General features: G+C 52.8%; 2 gene segments (V, D, J or C); one reads left to right on the forward strand and one right to left on the reverse strand.

Annotated features, from left to right (window-relative positions):
* Positions 1-9,644: 9,644 nt before the first annotated feature.
* LOC128933566 (Ig heavy chain V region 914-like) lies at positions 9,645-11,100 on the forward strand. The segment is given in 3 exon segments: positions 9,645-9,659; positions 9,710-10,051; positions 11,083-11,100. Coding segments are annotated over 3 exon segments (375 nt in total).
* Positions 11,101-11,759: 659 nt separating this feature from the next.
* LOC128933567 (immunoglobulin heavy variable 3-23-like) lies at positions 11,760-19,895 on the reverse strand. The segment is given in 5 exon segments: positions 11,760-11,791; positions 11,889-12,200; positions 15,373-15,400; positions 19,314-19,369; positions 19,886-19,895. Coding segments are annotated over 5 exon segments (438 nt in total).
* Between the last annotated feature and the right edge of the window lie 830 nt (positions 19,896-20,725).

Here is a 20,725-nt window from a genome sequence, read left to right on the forward strand (position 1 = left end):
TGTGCGTTTTGCCGACAGTTAGGACACTGGAAAAATGAATGCCCGGTTAGAGGAGGTATGGGCATGGGAAACATAGGATTAAGGACAGGTCCAATGGGGAATGCTCCTGTGGGAGGATTCACGGGAGGACCAGCAGAAGTCGCTCAAGCACTAGTTTTGGGAAACTATCAGAATCAAGGCTGACTAGAAAAGGATCTTAGGGTAGTTTTAGAGATAGATGGAAAGGATCAAGAATTTATGGTAGACACTGGAGCAACCTATTCTGTACTTAATAGACTATTGGGACCTTTGAGTGACACAACAGTACAGGTGGTGGGGGCAACAGGGAAGCTAGAGGAGCAACCATTTTTACAACCTTTAAATCTTAGGTTTGGGGGGAAGGAATTAGATCACCAATTCTTGTATATGCCAAACTGCCCCACACCCCTTCTTGGCAGAGACCTGTTGTCCCGACTTAATGTGAAAATAATATTTGAAGGGGGAAGGGTGAAATTGGAAATACCTGAGGAACAAATAACAGGCATTTTTGTGATCAAGGAAGTGGATGCCTCTCCTATTCCAGAAGAAATTGAGCAGGCTGTAGTACCCTGGGTATGGGAGTCAGGGGTTCCCGGAAAATCTAAAGCTGCGCAGCCCGTAAAGGTGGAACTAAAGGAAGGGGCCCAACCAGTGAGGGTAAAGCAATACCCCTTGAAGCTTGAGGCAAGGAGGGGAGTAACCCCATTAATTAAACAATTTTTGGCTCAAGGAATATTACAGGAATGTGAATCGGAGTATAATACTCCAATTTTTCCAGTAAAGAAACCTAATGGTAAGTACCGTTTGGTACAGGACTTAAGGGCTATTAATGAAATAGTGAAAGACATACATCCAGTTGTTGCTAATCCTTATACCTTGTTAACATCTGTATCGGAGGAGTTTAAATGGTTCTCAGTGATTGACCTTAAAGATGCCTTCTTCTTCATCCCACTGGCAGTAGAGAGTAGGAAATATTTTGCCTTCGAGTGGGAGAGTCCTGATTCTGGGAGAAAGAAGCAGCTTACATGGACCAGAATCCCACAAGGATTTAAATGGTCCCCCACTATTTTTGGAAATCAACTGGCCAAGGAGCTGGAGGAATGGAAGATAACCCAGGTAACAATATCCCCATCCTTGTATGTAGTCCTGCAGTACGTGGACCACATCTTTCTGGCTACTAAGGAAAGGGAAATGTGTGTGGAATTAACAATTAAATTACTCAACATGCTGGGCCAAGCAGGGTATCGGGTTTCTAAGGAAAAAGCTCAACTGGTCAAAAATAGAGTTATTTATCTCGGTTGTGAGATCACACAAGGGCAGAGACGTTTGGGAGTAAACCGAATAGAGGCAATATGTGCTATTCCTTTGCCTCGTAACCATCAGGAATTGAGATCTTTTCTAGGAATGGTGGGATGGTGTCGACTGTGGATCATGAATTTCGGTCTCCTAGCCAAGCCGCTGTATGAGGCCTTGAAGCAGCATCGGCTGGAGTGGACAACACAGCAAAAGAAGGCCTTCCAGGAATTGAAGCAAGCACTAAAGGAGGCCCCAGCCCTAGGACTCCCTGACCTGACCAAGGAATTCCAGTTGTACGTGAATGAGAGGCAAAAACTGGCATTGGGGGTCCTCACCCAGAAGGTGGGATCCTGGAAGAAGCCAGTGGGATACTTCTCTAAACAACTGGATTCGGTAAGTTCCGGGTGGCCCTCGTGTTTACGAGCTGTGGCGGCAACAATAATTCTTATTCAAGAGGCCCGGAAATTGACTTTGGGGGCAAAAATTAAAGTGTTTGTTCCCCATATGATCATGGCTGTTTTGGAGCAAAAGGGGGGTCACTGGCTATCATCCAGTCGAATGTTGCAATACCAGGCTACCCTGAGAGAACAGGATGATATTGAAATAAAGACTACTAATCATGTTAATCCAGCAGAATTTTTATGCAGTGACCAGGAGGCTGGGGGACTGGTGCACGATTGCGTAGACATAATTGAACAAGTATATGCCAGCAGACCCGACTTAAAGGATGAACCATTGGAAGACCCTGAATGGGAACTATACACTGATGGATCCAGTTTTGTCGAGAATGGCACTCGCTATGCCGGGTATGCAGTGGTAACATTGGATCAGGTAATAGAGGCAAAGGCTTTGTTACCTGGAACTTCGGCCCAGAAGGCAGAGGTGATTGGACTCACCAGAGCCCTGTATTTGAGCAAGGACAAAAGGGTTAATATCTGGACAGATTCTAAATATTCCTTTGGTGTGGTTCATGTACATGGGGTGTTATGGAAGGAAAGGGGGCTATTGAATTCACAGGGAACCAACATCAAGCACCGGGAAGAAGTGCTACAGCTACTGGATGCAGTACATAGTCCCAAAGCAGTTGCAGTTATGCATGTTAGAGGACATCAGACTGCGGAAGGAGACGTTTACAGAGGAAACCGATTTGCTGATGTTACAGCACGGCAAGTAGCACGGGAAATATGGACTCAAATGGCATTGGTACCGGTAAGAACAAATCCGGCTACCCCTTACCTGAATCAGGAGCCCAAATATTCAATAGAAGATGGAAAACTAATAAACTTGCTAGGGGCACAGAGGAATCAACTTGGGTGGTATGTTACACCACTGGGACAAATAGTGGTACCTACTCGCATAATGAAATTTAGTTTGGAATCAGAACATAACAAATGTCATTGGGGGGCAGAAGTATTGGTAAAATTTTTGAAAAATGAGATAATCTCTAATCAGATGTTAACAATGGCAAAAAGAGTTAATGCAATGTGCCCGGTATGTTTGAAAAATAATCCAGTAGTTAGGAGACAAATACAAATGGGAAAGCTGCAAGTCGGGCCACAACCGGGAGATTACTGGCAAGTTGATTTTTCCGAATTGCCTAGGGCACAGGGATACAGATACTTGTTAGTGTATGTATGTACGTTTTCAGGGTGGCCAGAAGCTTTTCCATGTAGAACTAATCAGGCTAAGGAGGTGGTAAAAACCTTGTTAAAAGAAATAATACCAAGATTTGGAGTACCTTTAGGATTGTCATCAGATAGGGGTCCGCATTTTATAGCCGGGGTAGTGCAGGAATTAGCACGACTGTTAGATATAACCTGGAATTTGCATACCCCCTGGAGACCTCAGTCTAGTGGGCAGGTGGAAAGGATGAATCAAACCCTGAAAGTACAAATCAAAAAGATTTGCCAGGAAGCTAAACTGCACTGGCCTCAAGCTTTGCCTTTGGCCCTACTCAGGATTCGAATTAAGCCAAGGGAAAAGGTAGGCGTAAGTCCATATGAGATACTATATGGCAAACCATATCATGCAACTGTATTACAAGGGGAGGTACATGTGAGTGGGGACCAGGCGATTGCAGAGTATGTTATGTCACTTAATAAGATCTTGAATTCTTTAAGAAATACTTTACAGTGGAATAGACCGCTCACGCTGGAGAATTCGGTCCACGACATTCAGCCTGGGGACCAGGTGTACGTCAAGAAGTGGATCACGGATCCGCTACGGGAATCATGGAGTGGACCCCACCAGGTGATGATGACGACCTACACGGCGGTGAAGGTCCAGGGGATGGATGCTTGGATCCATTACACCAGGGTAAAGAAGGCACCGTTCCAATGGGAAACCCAGATAGTGTCTCCAACCCGGATGATCTTCCGCGCAAAGCCGCCTTCTTAATTATATTACTGCTAGTGATCATGAGACTATTACCCGTTCAAGGGTCTACTCTAGTACAGGTTGAAGAAACAAAGGTTACAGTCATGGAAGGGATGGATGTTCAATTAACTTGTGTTATATTTGACAGCCAGAGATTTGAGGCCGGTGAAGTTATTGCAATATGGCAACGGGGGGCTGAAAGAAGCCGAGGCAAGATCGGAGTCAGTTGAGATCAGGATAAACAACAAGGAAACACGGTACTGAATCTTACTAAGGTAACCACAAACGATACGGGAGAATATACATGTTTGGTCAAGATACGGGATGGTTTTGATTACAAAAGAGTGAGTATGAGGGTTTTGCCATGGACAGGGGATCGTGCTGAAAACATAAAGGTTGATCCAGTATCAATGGCAGCGGACATGTGGGATGGGTCACCCCTTAGAATAAATTGTTCCTTCCTAGTAAGATCAAGATATCAAAGGAACCTATGGGTCAAAAGGTGGAGGCAAAATAGGGAACTGACCTGGGACAGAATAGAGGACAGGACCAGTTGGTGGGAGAAGGAAGGCAAAGGTTGTGGGTGGTTGAATGTCACTAATCATAGAATAGGAAATGCATGGTGGAGGCATGACAGAATGATGTTATCCTTACAGAGACACGGTAGAAGGGGTAGACGGGAGGCTAATGATACAATAGAACGGAATACTGAGCAGGAAAACTTAGTGGTAGGATTAATTAGAGATTTTGGGATCATGCAGAATATGACTAAAATAACAGCTTGCCTACCATTACCACAGGCTGCAGGTGAACCTATTCCCTGGGGAATAATACCGGTAACCAAAATGCCTGAAACATTTAAGAATGTTTCATGGTCCTGCCAGTCAGTTCCCAAACCAGTGGATGTATGGAGGGATTTGTGTATGACCATTCGGGCTATGACTAGAGAGGAATGTGAAAAGAAACCCAATCATTATGGTTGGATTCAAAATACCAGGAGGTGTTTAATTGCAACCCCAATAGATGAGCCATGCAATACAGTACGAATAAGAACGAAATCCCACCGAAATGAGATGAGTTGTCAGAATGTCACACAGAATTTTGACACCTGGAATAGTTGGAAGACATTATGGGGACCTAGTGTTTTGGAACACTATAATTACCTTGGGGAAGTACAATGGTGCATCCAATGGTCAGGAGTAAAGAATCAGTCACATTATAGGGCCCTCATCACATCTACATCTTCCCGAGAGTTCAGACCGCAGAAAGAGGATTGGAATTGTACTGAGGTTTTTACATGTGATACACCGGAAGACCGAATTGGATTGGTACCAGTGAAAATGGCATTAAAGTGGGGATGCGAGTGTAGGGGATATGATCATACGGTTAGCAAAGAGTCCATGGAGGGACCTATAGATTGCAGATATACTACTGTGCATAGCCCTGGAAATCTAGTCTGGGTGTTGGGACATGGACAGTGGACCGCACATTTACCTCTAGATGGATCAGTAACACAAATCACCCTAGGGGTTCCCAAATTGTGTCCATACTGGAAACAGAATTGATTGATCCAAAGGAAAGGACTCAGAAAGAGGGAAGAATCCCTAGAGGAGCAGTGGCATGAACCTGGCTCAGGAGTACAATTTGGATGGATATTAGAATCATTATTCCCTCCGGTAGTGACATATCGAAATAGGGAAATGCTCAACAACTTGTTAGGACAGACAGAAAGGTTGGCAGCAGCTACTAAGAAGGGATTTAAAGATCTAAATTTGCAATTGCAAGCTACATCAAGAATGACCCTACAAAACAGAATGGCATTGGATTTGCTACTGTTAAGAGAACATGGAGTTTGTGGTTACCTGAGTAGGAGAATAGATCATTGCTGTGTACACATTCCAAATGTTACACTTGAAGTTGAGAAAGATATTTCTCAACTGGCAGAAGTGGAAACAAAACCCAAGGAAATTGAAAAGGAAGCACAGCATAACTGGATAGGAGCAGTATTTGATTCTTTGGGGCTTCACCTGTCTGGCTGGATTACATCTGCTATACAGTATGCACTAATGTTTTTAGTATTTTTAGTGACTATATGGATTGTATATAGATGCCTCTTAGGAGTGATCGAAAAGGAAAAGAAGCGATCTCTCCGGTTGCTGAAGGCCATGACCCGCGGGCGGCAGAATGAAGAACACTCCCCACCTCGTTATGAAGATGTTACTGTCAATACTGTTGATTGAGCATCCTTGCAGTAGGACTGAAGGATGCTCAAAAGGGGGGAAATGTTGGAAAAGAAATGAAATTGCGCAAAATGTGTAATTATAGTTTAGTTATGAGTTGTGTGTGAATTGGTTTGTTAAAAGCAGTTTTGCAGTTTTGCAGCCGTTGATAGTGTGTGTGTTTGGTTTGTGTGTAACTTAGCAGGTAGTCTTAGGAATTTAGTAAATAATTAAACTAGTGCAGGAGAGTAAGAATGCTAACCTGTCTGAAGGCAGCATACAATGCTCTTAGAATAAGATAAGCAGAAGATTTATGATCTTGCCTGTGAACTAAGGAATGTATCACAAGGGAACTGTTTCTTGGAGACTTTGTTGTGAATCGCATGTATAAGAGGGAAGCACCCATATGTGAAATCGGGGGCTTGGGTTTTTGGGACGTGAGTCCCCCAGCACCCCGGGCCCGTAATAAAGCACCCACAAAACTTATCCGAGTTTTGTGCCATTTATCAATCGGGCAACACCCAGAGCCCTGCGGGACGAAGGGGAGATGGGGATGGGGCGATGCAAAAGTCAGGCAGAGGTGTCCAATTAATTAATGGGTGGATTTGGGCTCATTGTAGGGTTTAAGGAATTTTTCAATACAGGAAACCACTGCCGGACATTTGAGGCAAGAAAAAAGGATTCTGGGGCAAAAGCAGAGAAACTTTGCGGATGGGGGAGTGGCCGTGACCCTGCTGGAGTGCGGGGGGGGACCTCCACCCCCCCGAGGGCTCCCTGTGCCTCCTCTGCCGAGGGTCCAGGTTCAGTTTTGGGAATTTTGGGATGGGCTGGATGCACCGGAGACCCGGGCAGGGGTTTGAGTGGGTCGGAACCATCACCAGCAGTGGTGGCATCACCAGGTACGCGGATTCCGTCAAGGGCTGGTTCACGATCTCCAGGGACAACGGGCAGAGCTCGGTGACGCTGACCATGAACAACCTCAAGGACGAGGATTCCGGATCCTATTTCTGCACCAAGGACACCGATGGTCACGGTGCTTATGCTGATGCTGGTTGGGGAGGATGGAACAGCAAAGCCTTATCAATATGGGTATATTGATAATATCAATAAGTCGGGTAAAAAATTTTGAGAATATGGAGACCATCAGAGAGATTGAAATGAAAGCAAGCTTTGAGATCCCTCAGGGACTGAACAACTGGAAAACAATGGCGTGGCCGGCTGAAGGTGATCCCATTTTGATGGAACAACACCCTCTGCCTGCAGACAGCTCCAAGGGTCAGAGCGACCCTACAGCTTGGCAGAAGGGCCCAAAGAGGAGTTTTTAGGGTTTAAAGTTACTCCAAAAAGGAGTTTTTAGGGTTTAAAGTTCTTCCAAAGAGGAGTTTTTAGGGTTTAAAGTTGCTCCAAGGAGGAGTTTTTAGGGTTTCCAAAGAGCAGGTTTTAGACATGGCAGAAGGGTGCCAAAGAGGAGTTTTTAGGGTTTAAAATGTAATAGAGTACGGTAATGAAATGATTCTTTTAGGGTGTATGGAAATGATGTAGGGTTTGTATATTGTATAAGATTGGTTAGTGAGAATTAGAATATTCTACAGAGAAGAACATTTATTGTATTGTGGTGGGAACCTCACTCTCTTACCCTTTTATTCTCTTAGAGTTTTATGTTCTTACCCTTTTACACTCTTACCTTTTTATTCACTGACTCTTTCACTCTCTTAGCCTTTTTATTCTCTCACCCTTTTACTCATTTACCTTTTTTACTCTCTTACTCTCTTCCCGTCTCATCCTCTCTCCCCTCTCGTCTCTCAGCCCTGCTCCAGCTGTGCCTGGCAGCTCCCAGCAGGGCCCTGCAGTTTGTCCTTTGCAATAAACCCCAAATGCCACAACCTGGCTGCAGAGATCTCTCGTGTCCATCCGTCTGTCCTGACCGTCCTACGCCCGGATGCTCCTGCAGTGCTGGTTGGGGAATGGGGCCAAGCCCGGCACGTCAATAGAAGCAACACCATAAGTACCATCAGGAGTATAAGCATATTTGGCACAGAAATAGTATCCGGAATCCTCGTCCTTGAGGTTGTTCATGGTCAGTGTCATCAAACTCTGCCCGTTGTCCTTGGAGATCGTGAACCGGCCCTTGACCGAATCCGCGTAGCTTGTGCTGCCAGTGGTGCTGATATCTGCAATGAACTCCAGCGCCTGCCCGGGTCTCTGGCGGATCCAGGCCATCACAATAATCCCAAAATCGATCCCGGGCGCTCAGCAGAGGAGGTGCAGGGATCCCCCGGGGGGCTGGAGGTCCCCCCCACACTCCAGCAGGGTCACGGCCGCCTGGAGCCCTGTGGGACAAAGGGGAGATGGGGGTGAGTGGATGCAAAAGTCAGGTGGAGGTGTCCAATTAATTAATGGGTGAACTGGGGCTAATTGCACGGTTTAAGGCACTTTACCATTCTGGAAAACTCTGTTGGAGATTTGGGGACAAACAAAGGGAATTGGGGGCAAAACCAGTGAAGGTTTGGGCATCAGAGAGCGGCCGTGACCCTGCTGGAGTGCGGGGGGAACCCCCAGTCCCCCGGGGGTTCCCTGCGCCTCCTCTGCCGAGGATCCGGGTTCAGTTTCGGCAGTTTCAGAATGTTCTGGATCTGCCAGAGACCCGGGCAGGGGTTGGAATACGTCGCAGCGATCAAGAACGATGGATCCAGCTACGCCTACGCATCATCAGTGCAGGGCCGGTTCACGATCTCCAGGGACAATGGGCAGAGCTCGGTGACGCTGACCATGAACAGCCTCAAGGCCAAGGATTCCGGATCCTATTTCTGCGGTTAAGCTGCCTCTGATACTTGGGGTGCTGCTGCTGATGGTATTGACCCCATCCCCATAGCCGTGTCCCCACCTGTCCAGGTTCCCCAGACCCTTCTCCCAAACTCTGCCCCTGACCCCATTTCTGACCCCATCTCCCAATCCTGCCCTGGCTCTGCCCCAAATTCTCCACTCTTGGCCACAAAATTGACCGAAATCTTAACCCTTGACCAGAAGTATCCACTTTCAGAATCAAGTTTTTGGGCAGAAAGAGGAGATTTGGGGTCAGGAGTTAAGGTTTAGGGTCAGCGGGTGAAAACTGGGGCCGAGGCAGAGCAAGGTTGGGATCAATGGTCAAGGGCTGGGTGTGGGCTGGAGGTTTGGGTGAAGGGTCTGGAGAACGGGGACAGGGGGGGACACGGGGATGGGGACACAACCATCATGGGGACACAAACTCAATTAGCAGCAGGACCACCAACACCTATACCAGAAGATTTCTCGCAAAAATAAACGGCGGAATCCTCATCCCTGAGGTTGTTCATGGTCAGAGTCACCGAGGTCTGCCCGTTGTCCCTGGAGATCCTGAACCGGCCCTTGAAGGATGGATTACAGTAGGTGTTCCCACTGCTGGCGATCACCGAGAGCCCCTCCAGAGTCTGCCCGGGTCTTTGGCGCATCCACATCATCCCAAAACTGCCGAAACTGAACCCAGACCCTCGGCAGAGGAGGCGCAGGGACCCCCCGGGGGGCTGGAGGTCCCCACCGCACTCCAGCAGGGTCACGGCTGCCCGGAGCCCTGCGGGACAAAGGGGAGATGGGGATGGGAAACCTGATTGGTCCAGGGCCTCAGAGTTGGCTTAGCCATTTGGAAAAAAGGGACAGGACCCACCTGGGAGGAGGAGGGTGATGAATGGCAAGGGTCCAAATTTGGGGCCAATAGTTGGGATGTTGGGGTCAAGGGTTGAGCTTTGGCCTCATCCCCATCTCCCCTTTGTCCCACAGTGCTCCAGGCAGCCGTGACCCTGCTGGAGTGCGGGGGGGACCTCCAGCCCCCCGGGGGGTCCTTGCGCCTCCTCTGCCGAGGGTCCGGGTTCGATTTTGGGAAATTTGCAATGGGCTGGATCCGTCAGAGACCCGGGCAGGGGCTGAAATTCATCGCCAGCATCAACAGTGATGGTGGCAGCACCAGGTACGTGGATTCAGTCCAGGGCCGGTTCAGGATCGCCAGGGAGAACGGGCAGAGCTCGGTGGCGCTGATCATGAACAACCTCAAGGACGAGGATTCCGGATCCTATTTCTGTGCCAAATCTTCTGGTGTTAGCACTGCTCTTGCTGCTTTTGTTGGTGTTTGGGTTGGTGTTTGGGGTCCTGGCCTCGTCCCTGTCCCCAGCTGTCCCCAGACCCTTCCCCAAACCCCCCTGTCCCACCCCTGACCCTTTGTCCCAGCCCCGCACCCTTTGCCCCAACGCTGCCCATTGGCCCCAAACCCTGCCCTGGGTCTGCCTCCAAACTCAACTCTCGGCCCCAAATCTCCCACTTGTGCCCCAAAATTGCTCCAAAGGGCCGACATTTGGGCACAGCGGGTGAGGTTTGGGTCAGCGGTTGTGGCTGGGAGCCCAGAGTAGGGATTGGGGGCAGAATCAGGCGAGTTTTGGGGCCAAAGCTGGTGGGTTTGGGGCAGAACTAGTTTGGGGGTTTGGAGTCTTTAGTCTCTATTGGTGGAAATGGGGGAGATCTCGGCAAAGGGGTCAAGAATGAGGTCAAGGGCTGAGATTTGGGTAAAGGTTCTGAGATTTGGGGATAAGAGGGGCTCAGGCACGGGCGCTGCCACCACCGGCATGGTCAATGTAAGCAGCAGCAGCCCAAGCAGCACCAGCAGCTTTGGCACAGAAATAGGATCCGGAATCCTCGTCCTTGAGGTTGTTCATGGTAAGAGTCACCGAGCTCTGTCCGTTGTCCCTGGAGATCCTGAACTGGCCCTTGACCGAATCTGCACAGTTGGCGCTGCCACTGCTGTAGACCCCTGCGAGCCACTCCAGCCCCTGCCCGGGTCTCTGGCGGACCCAGTGCATGGAGACACTGCCAAAACTGAACCCGGACCCTCGGCAGAGGAGGCGCAGGGACCCCCCGGGGGGCTGGAGGTCCCCCCCGCACTCCAGCAGGGTCACGGCCGCCCGGAGCCCTGCAGGGCAAAGGGGAGTTTGGGATGAGGCCAAAGCTCAACCCTTGACCCAAACCCTGAACCTTGGCCCCAAATTTGGAGCCTGGGAGTTCATCATCCTCCTGTCAGGGCGGTCCCGCCCCTTTTTACAGCAAGCCACACCTACTTTGACCCCACAGCCAATCAGGTTTCTCATCCTCATCTCTCCTCTTTGTCCCGTAGGGCTCCGGGCGGCCGTGACCCTGCTGGAGTGTGGGGGGGACCTCCAGCCCCCTGGGGGGTCCCTGACGTTGCTGTGCCGCGCATCTGGGTTTGATTTTGGCAGTTTTGGGATGGGCTGGATGCGCCAGAGACCCGGGCAGACACTGGAATACATCGCCAGTATCAGCAACAGTGGTGGCAGCACTGACTACGCGCCATCGGTCAAGGGCCGGTTCACGATCTCCAGGGAGAACAGGCAGAGCTCGGTGACGCTGACCATGAACAATCTCAAGGTCGAGGACTCCGGATCCTATTTCTGTGCCAAATGTGCTACTAGTGGTTATGGTGGTGGTGTTGCTGCTTTTAGTGACAATTCCAGCAGTGGCCCCAGCCCTATGACGGTCACTAGATGTCTCCACTCCCAGTCATCCTTCCTCCAGAGCCCAGCTTTTCTCCCAAGTGTTAAAGAGTTTCCCCCAAACTCCGCCCCTGCTGCCTACACTCTACACTTTAACTCAATTTTGCCAATTTCACCCAAATCTCCCCTAGCTCCCTAGGCCCTGATTGGAGGAGGCCTGAACTGGAGCCCAGGGGTGAAGATTTGGGGCCAGTGGTTGAGTTTTGGGGCAGGAGCAGGGGAGGGTTTGGGGTCTGTGGACACTGATGTTGCAAATGGAGTGAAAAGGTCAAGGAGTGCGTCAAGAAGAGAGGTTTGGGATGAAAATCAGAGCTTTAGGGACAAAATGAAGGGAGTGGGGCAAAAAGCATGGCCTGGAGGCAATCACCAATATTGTCACCATTGTTACCAGCAGCCCAGCAACCACTACAATAAGGTATGGCACAGAAATAGGATCCGGAATCCTCGTCCTTGAGGTTGTTCATGGTCAGCGTCACTGAGCTCTGCCCGTTGTCCCTGGAGATCCTGAACTGGCCCTTGACTGAATCCGCATAGCCGGTGTTGCCACCAGTGTTGGTGATCCCTGCGACGAATTCCAGTCCCTGCCCGGGTCGTTGACGCATCCAGCCCATCCCAAATTGTCCAAAATCGAACCCGGCTCCTCGGCAGAGGAGTCGCAGGGACCCCCCGGGGGGCTGGAGGTCCCCCCCACTCTCCAGCAGGGTCACGGCCGCCCGGAGCCCTGCGGGACAAAGGGGAGAGTGGGATGGGAAACCTGATTGGTTCAGGGCCGCAAACTGGGAGGGTCAAGGTTGATAAAGTATCGAGACCCACCTGGGATAAGGATGATGAACTCCATGGGTCCCAATTTGGGGCCAAGAGTCAGGATTTGGGTCAAGGGTTGAGCTTTGGCCCCATCCCCATCTCCCCTTTGTCCCGCAGAGCTCCGGGTGGCTGTGACCCTGCTGGAGTGCGGGGGGGACCTCCAGCCCCCCAGGGGGCCCCTGCGCCTCCTCTGCCGAGGGTCCGGGTTCAGTTTTCGGGAGCTACGACATGTTCTGGGTCCGCCAGAGACCCGGGCAGGGGCTGGAATTCGTCGCGTGGATCTGCAGCAGTGGTGCTTACACCAACTACGCGCCGTCGGTGCAGGGTCGGATCACGATCTCCAGGGACAACGGGCAGACCTCGGTGACGCTGACCATGAACAACCTCAAGGACGAGGATACCGGATCCTATTTCTGTGTCAAACGTTACACCAGTGGTTGCGGTAATGCTGCTATGCTTATGGTGTTTATGGTTGTTTTGGTCCCAAGCCCTCTCCTCTCTCTTCCCAAGCATCACAGAATTCTCTGATCCTTCCCCAAAATCCTGGCTCTTTTTCTAACATCTCAGATATTTTCCCCCAAACTCCACCATCACTTCCCCAATTCCCAATTTCCTCTAATTTTCCCCATTCCTCCCCAGTCTGGCCCTTCCCCTCCGTCCCAGTGCAGAATGGGGATCACTCCGGGGCCCTTTGCACACAACGCTTTTTGTGCAGCCGGCGCTCTGCCGCAGCGCCCCGAGGCTGAGTTTCCCTTTGCCAAACACAGATGTTCACAGTGACCAAAACCAGGAACTTTCTGTTTTCTTTCCTGCCCCGGCCGGGCCCTGGCAGCTGCCGGGGAGGAAGTGGGGGGAGGCTGCGGAGCCCCAAAATCGCGGCGTCTTCTCCTCCCTCCCTCCCTTTGTCCCACCTGGGGCTTCACTGCTCCCTCAGCGGCCTCGGTGTCTGGGGCTGCTCCTTGGGGCTGGGCTGGAATCCTCTCTGGGAGCTATGGAGAAAAAAACATTTTTTTAGCCAAAAACACATGAAAAAATTGGGGAAATTGAATTTTTCCACAAATTTTCACATTGATCCCCAGCCAAGGGCTCCATGCTGAGAGAAGCAGATGGGTGCAAGGGTGTAGTCACCTGGAATGTTCCATTGGTCAAGGGCAGGGTCAGCACGGTCAGGGACAGTCCAGGAGCCAAAATGGCCCTGAATGGGCCCCGAGCTGAGGTGTGGGGCCAGGAGCTGAGAATGTGGGGCAGGGCCAGGGCAGGGTTGGGGCACGGGGACAGTAATGGGGTCAGGGGCTGGGGATTGGGGGAAGGGGCTGGGGAACGGGGACAGGGGGGACACAGCGATAAGGGTGGGGTCAAAACCATCAGCAGCACCATTACCCCAACCAGCAGCAGCAGCTTTGGCAAAGAAATAGCATCCGGAATCCTCGTCCTTGAGGTTGTTCATGGTCAGCAGCACCGAGCTCTGCCCATTGTCCCTGGAGATCCTGAACCGGCCCTTGACCGATGGCGCGTAGCCGGTGGCTCCCCCAGTGTTGATCCCCGCGAGCCATTCCAGCCACTGCCCGGGACTCTGACGGATTCATGACATGTCAAAATTCCCGAAACTGAACCCGGACCCTCGGCAGAGGAGGCGCAGGGACCCCCCGGGAGGGTTGGAGGTCCCCCCCGCACTCCAGCAGGGTCACGGCCGCCCGTAGCCCTGCGGGACAAAGGGGAGATGGGGATGAAGGAAAAAATCCACCCAAATCCTAATTCCTGCATCCAGATCCTGATGTTGGCCACACACTGTGTAACTTTGTTCTCCTCCCCATCCTGCTGGCCCTCCCAGGTGGGTTGACGTCCCTTTTGGCAGCTGGTCACCTCCAGCCCAGCCCACACCCGCATCCGGGGCCTGATCTCCATCTCCCCTGGAGATGAGACCCGGGCAGGGGCTGGAGTGGCTCGCAGGATCAACACTGGTGGCAGCACCGGCTACGTGCCATCGGTCAAGGGCCGGGTCACGATCTCCAGGGACAACGGGCAGAGCTCGGTGACGCTGACCATGAACAACGTCAAGGACGAGGATTCTGCCACCTATTTCTGTGCCAAATCTGGTTATGCTGGTGCTTGGGGTCCTGGTGCTTATGGTGAAGACCCCAGTGGTGGATCCACGCACCCATCTCAGCGTCCCCAACTGTCCCCAAACCCCCAACATTTCCCCCAATCCTCAGTCCTGGGCCCATCCCCGCTTGGGGGTCTCTGTCCAAATCCCCACCGGGAAGGGGCTGTGGGGATCCCTCTGGAGCCGTTTGGTTTCCCACCATCGCTCTCCTCACTGAGCCGTGGCCATGGGGAGGTGCCGGCGACTCACGGCCCCGGCAGCACACACAGAACTCAATGGCGCCGCTCACCGCGAGAGGTTTGTGGCCAATCACACAAAGCAAAGGCAGATTGACACGGTGGGGCTGGATCTGGGACGTCCTCGTCAGTTTTGGGGAATTTGGTTTGGACGTGGAGCCCAGAGCTGAGGTTTGGGGCCAAGAGCTGAGATTGGGGCAGAGCCAGTTCAGAGCTGGGACACGGCGACAGGAATGGGGTCAGGGGCTGGGGACTGGGGGAAGGGTCTGGGGAACGGGGACAGGGGGGAAACAGCCATGGGGATGAGGTCAAAACGACAGGCGCCATTAGCAGCAGCATTATTATAATAACCCTTGGCACAGAAATAGGATCTGGAATCCACGACCTTGAGGTTGTTCACGGTCAGTGTCACCGAGCTCTGCCCGTTGTCCCTGGAGATCCTGAACCAGCTCTTGACCGACGATGCATAGAAGGTCCTGCCACCACTGCTGATCCCCGCGAGCCACTCCAGCCCCTGCCCGGGTCTCTGACGGACCCAGCTCATGGACTGACCCTCAAAATTGAACCCAGATGCGCGGCACAGCAACGTCAGGGACCCCCCTGGGGGCTGGAGGTCCCCCCGCACTCCAGCAGGGTCACGGCCACCCGGAGCCCTGCGGGACACAGCGGAGATGATTAAAAATGAGAAATGTGATTGCTCCAGAAGGGGAAAAGGTGCGTGTGCTCCAGGAAAAAGGGGCGGAGCCCACCTGGGAGAGCCAGCAGGATCAGCAGGACCTGGAGCCAGGGGGAGCTCAGGGCCAAGCCCGGGATGTGCCGGGGTTGGGGTCCCGGAGGGGTTTGGGGGTTTTTGACGTGGTATTGCGTTTGAAATCAATGTGGAACACTCAGGAAAAGGTGTCCAATTAATTAATGAGAATATTGAGTTAACTTGCAGATTTTGAGGAATGTCAGGATACCTGAAAAAATCTGGTGGAGATTTGGGACCAAACCAGTGAAGTTATGAGTGAAATTGGTGAAGATTTGGGGATGGGGGAGCAGCCGTGACCCTGCTGGAGTGCGGGGGGGACCTCCAGCCCCCCGGGGGGTCCCTGTGCCTCCTCTGCCGGGGATCCGGGTTCAGTTTCGGCAGTTTTTCCATGCAATGGGTCCGACAGCGACCCGGGCAGGGGCTGGAATCGGTCGCGGGGATCAGGAACGATGGTGCTGACACTGGCTATGCGCCATCGGTCAGGGGCCGGATGAGGATCTCCAGGGACAACGGGCAGAGCTCGGTGACGCTGACCATGAACAACCTCAAGGACGAGGATTCCGGATCCTATTTCTGTGCCAAATGTGCTGCTGCTGGCAATTGGGGCGATGCTGCTGCTTATGCTGAAGACACGAGTTGTGGATGCACCCCCGTCCCCATGTCCCCCCCATTTCAGGTCCCCAGACCCTTCCCTCAAACCTTACCCATTGACTCAGATCTTGACCCTTTGTCCCCAATCTCCCCCATTTGCCCAATGGTCAGCACTGACCCCAAACCCTCCCCTGCTCCTGCCCCAAAACTCAACCATTGGCCCCAAACCTTCACCCCTGGCCTCCAGTTCAGACCTCCTCCAATCAGGGCCCCGGGAGCTGGGGGAGATTTGGGTGAAATGGGCAAAACTGGGGAGACAATCGAGACTAGGGGAAGGATGGGGCAAAGTTTGGGGGAAAATGGTGAAGATTTGACACAAAGGACTGGGATGCCGGGGAAGGATCTCTGGGCATTGGAGACATTTTTTGACCAACATGGGGGTGGTCCGCTAACAGAATTGTCACCAATAAGAGCAGGACCAGAAATACTATAATCATTATTGCTACGTTTGGCACAGAAATAAACGGCGGAATCCTCGTCCTTGAGGTTGTTCATGGTCAGCATCACCGAGCTCTGCCCGTTGTCCCTGGAGATCCTGAACCGACCATTGATTGATGGCGCGCGGTGGGTGGTGCCAACACCATTGATACTTGCGAGGTATTCCAGTGTCTTCCCAGATTTCTGGCGAATCCAGAACATTCCATAATTCCCAAAATCGAACCCGGACTCTCTGCAGAGGAGGCGCAGGGACCCCCCGGGGGGCTGGAGGTGCCCCCCGCACTCCAGCAGGGTCACGGCCACCCGGAGCCCTGCGGGACAAAGGGGAGATGGGGATGAGGAACCTGATTGGTCGAGGGCCTCAAACCAGGCGTGGCCATATAGAAAATGGTGTGGGACCCACCTCGGAGGGCCAGCAGGGGCAGGAGCACACACCTGCTCCTCCCAACCGGTTCGGGAGGAATTCCTCGGAAATGAGTAGTAAGAACCTGTTTATTTTACAGGCACAGCACCCCCCAGCACAGAAAATAAACAACAACAGATGACGCCACTCCTTCATTGCTCTGAAAAAGATGACAAGTTCAGAAAGTCTCTCTCAGGGGTGGTCGCTCTGTTATCAGTCTCTCCGGTGCTGGGGCAGCTGCTGCAGCCACAAGGTGCAAACTCTCGGTGTTTCCCAGGTCCCAGTCCAGAGCAGGTCCAAAAAAGGGAAAGGAGAAAGAATCCAGGGAAAATTCTGTTTGCCAAGTTGAACTAACTAAAGAGCAGGAGCAAAAAGCAAGAGCAAAATGTTCCCTGCGTACTGCCCCGTCTCTGTGTGCCACCAACTGCTGGGGGAGTGAGCAGGCTGATAATGAAACAAAACAAAACAAGAAAAACCAAACCAAACCAGAACAAAACAAAAAACAGAACATTCTCTCTTAAAGGCAGTCTTAAGGGCGCGGATCATAACATCCAGCATAAAAAGAAAAATTACAGGGGATGCAAGCATCCTAATGACACCCGGGGGCAACACAGAGTCAAGAACAGGATCAAAGGCCAAGCTTTGGGGCAAAACTCGAGAGTTTGGGGACACAATGATGAGTGCGGATCAAATACCAGAGCTGCAGGCCATGGCCAGTACCGTCACTATAAGCACCACTAGGCTAACAACTGGTACAAGAAGATTTGATGCAGAAATAGGATCCAGAATCCTCGTCCTTGAGGCTGTTCATGGTCAGCATCACCGAGCTCTGCCCGTTGTCCCTGGAGATCGTGACCCAGCCCCTGAACGATGGCGCGTAGTAAATGTTGGAACCATTGCTCCTGATAGCCGCGACCCATTCCAGCCCCTGCCCGGGTCTCTGGCGGACCCATTGCAAGGCAAAACTGCCGAAACTGAACCCGGACCCTCGGCAGAGGAGGCACAGGGACCCCTCGGGGGGCTGGAGGTCCCCCCCGCACTCCAGCAGGGTCACGGCCGCCCAGAGCCCTGAGGGACAATGGGGAGATGGGGATGGGAAACCTGATTGGTCCAGAAGGGGAAAAGGGGCGTGACTTCTGAGGAAAAAGGGGCGGGACCACCTGGGAGGGGCAGCAGGGGCAGCAGGGCCAGGAGCCAGAGGGAGCTCAGGGCCAAGCCCGGGATGTGCCGGGGTTGGGGTCTTGCGGATTTTGGGGGTCATGAGCTTTTAATTGTGCAATCAGTGGAGAAGGATCAGAAGGAGGTTTCCAATTAATTAAGGAATGGGTTGGGGTTAATTGCACGATTTGATGCAAGTTATGATGCAGAAAATCTCTGGTAGAGATTGGGGACCAAACAACCAGAGTTTGACACAAAACAGCGAAGGTTTGGGGATGGGCCCCGGGCAGCCGTGACCCTGCTGGAGTGCGGGGGGGACTTCCAGCCCCCCGGGGGGTCCCTGCGCCTCCTCTGCCGAGGGGCCGGGTTCAGTTTTTGGAGTTTTGGGATGGGCTGGTATAGACAGAGACCCGGGCAGGGGCTGGAAGCAGTCGCAAGAATCAGCAGCAGTGGCAGCGCCTACTATGCAGATTCGGTCAAGGGTCGGTTCACGATCTCCAGGGACAACGGGCAGAGCTCGGTGATGCTGACCATGAACAACCTCAAGGACGAGGATTCCGGATCCTATTACTGTGCCAAACGTGCTTATGCTGATAATTGGAGTCCTGGTGCTTCTGCTCAAGACGCCCATGTTGGATGCCTCCCCATCTCAGTGTCCCCTCCTGTCCCCAATCCCCAGACCCTTCCCCCAAATCTCAGCCCTTGACCGCATTCTTGAGCCTTTGTCCCAGATCTCCCCCATTTCCACCACCACCAACCAGGAAGCAAAAACCCCCAAACTGGTTGTGCCCAAAACCCAACTAAGCTGGCAACAAAACTCGCCCGATTCTTCCCGAAATCCCCACTTTGGGCTCCCTGCAGCAGCAGCCGCTGACACAAATCCTCAACCTTTGTCCCCAAATCGGGACCCTGGGCCAAAAACCTCGACCTGCAGAGCAAAGTTTTGAGGCAGAAAGAGGAGATTTGGGGTCAGGAGTTGTGGTTTGGGGTCAGAAGGTGAGAATTGGGGCCGAGGCAGAGCAAGGTTGGGATCAATGGTCAAGGGCTGGGGGTGGGCTGGGGGTTTGGGAGAAGGGTCTGGGCAACGGGGACAGGGCGGGGACCCAGCCATGGGGATGGGGTCAAAATGTTCAGCACCAGCAGAACCATCATTGCAACCACCATCAACACATTTGGCACAGAAATAGGATCCAGAGTCCTTGTCCTTGAGGTTGTTCATGGTCAGCGTCACCGAGCTCTGCCCGTTGTCCCTGGAGATCCTGAAATGGCCCTGGACTGATGAGGCGTACATGGTGCCCCCATCGCTCCAGATCGCTGCCACCCACTCCAACCCCTGCCTGGGTCTCTGGCAGATCCAGAACATGGTGAAACTGCCGTCATCGAACCCGGACCCTCGGCAGAGGAGGCGCAGGGAACCCCCGGGGGGCTGGAGGTCCCCCCCGCAGTCCAGCAGGGTCACGGTTGCCCGGAGCCCTGCGGGACAAAGGGGAGATAGAGATGAGGCCAAAGCCCAACCCTTGACGCAAATCCTGACTCTTGGCCCAAATTGGGACCCTTGGAGTTCATCACCCTCCTCCCAGGTGGGTCCCATCCTGTTTTATTACAGGCCATGCCCTCTTTGAGACCCTGGACCAATCAGGTTTCCCATCCCCATCTCCCCTTTGTCCCGCAGCGCTCCGGGCAGCCGTGACTCTGCTGGAGTGCGGGGGGGACCTCCAGCCCCCCCGGGGCGTCCCTGCGCCTCCTCTGCCGAGGGTCCGGGTTCAATTTTGGCAGTTTCACCATGTACTGGGTCAACCAGATACCCGGGCAGGGGCTGGAGTGGGTGGCAGGGATCTACAACACTGGTGCTTACACCTACTACGCGCCATCGATCAAGGGCCGGGTCACAATCTCCAGGGACATCGGGCAGAGCTCGGTGACGCTGACCATGAGCAACCTCAAGGACGAGGATTCCGGATCCTATTTCTGTGCCAAATGTTATGCCAGTAGTTGTGCTGATGCTAGTGCTGGTTATGGTGTTGATGGTGGTTGTGGTCCCAAGCCCTCTCCCCTCTGTTCCCAAATAACTCAGAATTCTCTAATCTGTCCCCAAAATCCCCATCCCTGTTTCTCAAATCTTGACAATTTCCCCCCAAACTCCACCGTCACTTCCCCAGTTCACAGTTTCCCCTCATTTTCCCCATTCCTCTCTAGTCTGGCCCTTCCCCTCCGTCCCAGTGTGGAACGGGGATCGCTCTGGGGCCCTTTGCACACAAAGCTTTTTGTGCAGCCGGCGCTCTGCCGCAGCGCCCCGAGGCTGAGCTGCCCTCTGCCAAACACAGATGTTCACAATGACCAAACCCAGGAACTTTCTGTTTCCTTTCCTGCCCCGGCGGGGCCCCGGCAGCTGCCACGGAGGAAGTGGGGGGAGGCTGCAGAGCCCCAAAATCGCGGCGTCTGCTCCTCTCTCCCTCCCTCGCTCCCACCTGGGGCTTCACTTCTCCCTCAGCGGCCGAGGTGTCGGGGCCTGCTCCGTGGGGCTGGGCTGGAATCCTCTCAGGGAGCTGTGGAGAATAAACCCACATTTTTACCCAAAACCACCTGAAATTTTGGGGAGATGAAACTGTTTAAATTGATCTCGAGCCAAGGGCTCCATGCTGAGAGAAGCAGATGGGACCATGGGTGGATTCACCAGGAACATTCCATCGGTCAAGGGCAG

Source organism: Melozone crissalis, unplaced genomic scaffold (assembly GCF_028551555.1).
Source record: "Melozone crissalis strain CALT ecotype California unplaced genomic scaffold, PUWL_Pcris_2 ptg000011l_1, whole genome shotgun sequence".
In the NCBI taxonomy this organism is placed as follows: domain Eukaryota; kingdom Metazoa; phylum Chordata; class Aves; order Passeriformes; family Passerellidae; genus Melozone; species Melozone crissalis.